Below are 2977 nucleotides of genomic sequence, written 5' to 3' on the forward strand. Positions count from 1 at the left end.
AACACAACATAGTGATAAGATGGAGGAGTTGGTTTTCCCTGTTTTCCAATTGCTACAAAATCCGAGGAGACTTCTACGACTTATTACACCTTATGTATGTAGAGCACAAATGTGTATTATTTTCAAATTGTGCAAATGTTTTGTGTATATATACTGAGCAGAACAACATTGATGGAACAGCCCGCAAATGATGGAACAGCCGGTGTCAACTCAGATGCCACTGGCATCTATTACATTGTCTTGCACGCGCAATGCACGTGCTACCCGATAATATTAAGAGTTTGCACGTGGAGTGAGCACGTTTTAAGACCACATGTTAGATCAGACACATTCGTGCTGGTAGAAAGCGTTCGCTCAGGATGTGTGACAAAGAGGACGACGACATCTTCCTAACCCAAAATACATTTATAGAGAAGCAGATTGACAAGGTTTCACCTGACGAGGGTAGCAACTTGGATATGCTGGATGATTTCAAATTGCGTTTTGGGGACCCACTAACTTCCTATGATCTAAACGAAAAGCTGAAACTCCGCATTCCAAAAAGTACACAATACAAAAACACCTGGGCAATGGAGGTTTTTCAGAGGTGGCAAGAAGAGAGACGTCAGCGGCCCGTTTCTGAAAATCTTGGGTTATGGAGTGTCTGTTTGCGAGAGAATTTGCTAAATATGGACGCTGAGAAACTTAACATGGCGCTCAAGTACTTCGTGTTCGAGGCACGAAAGAAAGATGGCGCCTTCTATCCGTCAACAACACTTTACGGTTTGTTCGCCTCGTTAGCGTCTTCTTTAAAACTGCATGGGTCGTCGCTCGATATCTTCAATGATGATGAGTTTGAAGACAGCCGTAGAGCATTGGATGCTTCTATGAGGGAGAGATCAGCAGAAGGGATGGGACCTTCGACAGTAAAACATACAGAAGTAATAACGTTGGCGGAAGAACAACAGTTGTGGGAGAAAGGCGTGCTGGGAGATGACACCCCCCAAAAATTATTGGATACTGTGCTGTATTTAACGGGTAAGTTAAAACAATAATTTCCCTTGGTCAGAAAAATACATCTCTAAAGGAAGGCGATATTTCGTAACCAATGACTGTTATCATGCCATATTCATTTGCTTGTTTTTTCATGATTTTTCATAGTCTTCATAGAACGTGCCGTTTTAACCTTAAATTTAAGGATATGCATGTTTGAGATGAATTAAATTTATTTCATAACTTTTTATTTTTATCCTTAGGCTTACATTTTGCTCTTAGAGGAGGCACAGAACATCGGAGTTTGAGGATGGGTAACAATCCACAAATCACCGGACCGCACACAGACTGTCACGGCCGGAGATATATGGAATACACAGAGGATGTATCGAAAACCAACAAAGGCGGATTAAACCATAGAAAACTAACTGCAAAGAAGGTCCGTGCCTATGAAAACCTGGAAACCCCATCCCACTGCTATGTCAGAATTGTCCAGAAATACATGTCTTACTGGTGAGTTATTTTTGTCTATTTGAACCTAACCCATGTTATCAGCAAAAATTAGTGATAAATGACACATTGCATATACGGTGGGTGGCTCTCTTTCTGGGAGTTTCTATTTCGTTTTGATATCGCTGAAATTTGTGTTTATATATAGTAAGACACTGCTGCGAAAAACATCAATTTCAGCGAGCGTATACTTATGCTGTTTTTCTGTTCTTTTTTTCCCCCAGTGCGGCACAGTCCCTCAAGAATAAAGATGCGTTCTATTTCACACCCCGGAGAGTCCCTAAGGGAGACGATTGGTTTATGGAAACCCCTGTTGGTCACAACAAACTTCAAAACACTGTTGGTAGGATTTGCGGTCAAGCTGGAATACTCGGACGTAAAACGAACCATTCCCTCCGAGCAACGGCTGCCACCCGGCTCTACGAGGCCAACGTAGATGAACAGATCATTTGCGAACAGACAGGTAATTTTCTGTTTCTTTGAATATACATTGACAAGAATAAAACTTCAACTATTTATATACTTGTTTAATATCAACCATAAACAAACAATTTTGAAAGGAAAATACTTTCCCACAGGACTATACATTTTGTTAAAATTTTCCCATTTTCATTATATATACGTATTGTGGATATATAGTATATAGTCATGTTTTAAAGTTATGGAATTATAATTAACCTATGTTATTTGCAGGTCATAGAAGTGATGTAGTAAGAGTATACAAGAGGACGGCAGATGCCCAGAAGGCAGCTGCGTCAGACATTGTACGTGCGAAAAAGGTGAAAAAGGATATCAAACAAACAGCTACCGGCAACAAGTCTCCCGAACATACTGGACCGACAGCTAAGCACCTGGAAACCTCTGTAAACGCGGAAGAGAACAGGAGGAACATTTCTCTAACTATTAATTTCAACTAAAACGATCGTGCAGTTTACAGAATAAAAGCTATGTTGCTTGTGTTTTCGTCTTTTATCCTTGTCTGATCGTTTTTGAAGTGCCTCTGTTTCAAACTCTCTATCGGTATGAATAATGGTCATTTCTACACCCAGGTTTTGAAATGTTCCAATTTTAACCCGATTTCAGGTTTTGAAATGTGTACTTCAAAACCCGGGTTTTGAAATGGTCGCATTTCAAAACCTGATACGATATTTCAAAACCTGTAGTTCAAAACCTGGGTGTAAGAATGGGGTCTACCAGAGCAGGAAGGAACCTACCGTACTGTAGAGAAAATCGGAGATAGGTTTATAATAGTTTTGTGTCTTTTGGTATCATGTCAGGAAAGCAGAAAAAATTCATATTTCATGCTGGCAACGCCTAAACATCAGTAACATTCCAAGGGAAAACGTGTAGGCTGAGGCGGTACCTTGCCAAATATGACACTATGTACGGCGACAGAGGACAAATAATTTGTTCTGCTGAAAAGTTAACACTCTGTCGTATCTCTGTCAGTGACATACCAACATGAAAACGTGACTCGTACGTTCATACGTTCAAG

The 2977-nt window shown here is 40.3% G+C and overlaps 1 protein-coding gene across 1 annotated transcript; it reads left to right on the top strand.

Annotated features, from left to right (window-relative positions):
* Window positions 1-279: 279 nt before the first annotated feature.
* Window positions 280-2441, top strand: LOC137287055 (uncharacterized protein KIAA1958-like). Its single transcript, XM_067819168.1, has 4 exons — window positions 280-1017; window positions 1236-1485; window positions 1707-1945; window positions 2176-2441. The coding sequence occupies exons 1-4, from the start codon at window positions 360-362 to the stop codon at window positions 2397-2399; spliced, it is 1371 nt and encodes a 456-aa protein (XP_067675269.1). The 5' UTR covers window positions 280-359; the 3' UTR covers window positions 2400-2441.
* Window positions 2442-2977: the final 536 nt, after the last annotated feature.

This window comes from Haliotis asinina, chromosome 6, assembly GCF_037392515.1.
Source record: "Haliotis asinina isolate JCU_RB_2024 chromosome 6, JCU_Hal_asi_v2, whole genome shotgun sequence".
In the NCBI taxonomy this organism is placed as follows: Eukaryota; Metazoa; Mollusca; class Gastropoda; order Lepetellida; family Haliotidae; genus Haliotis; species Haliotis asinina.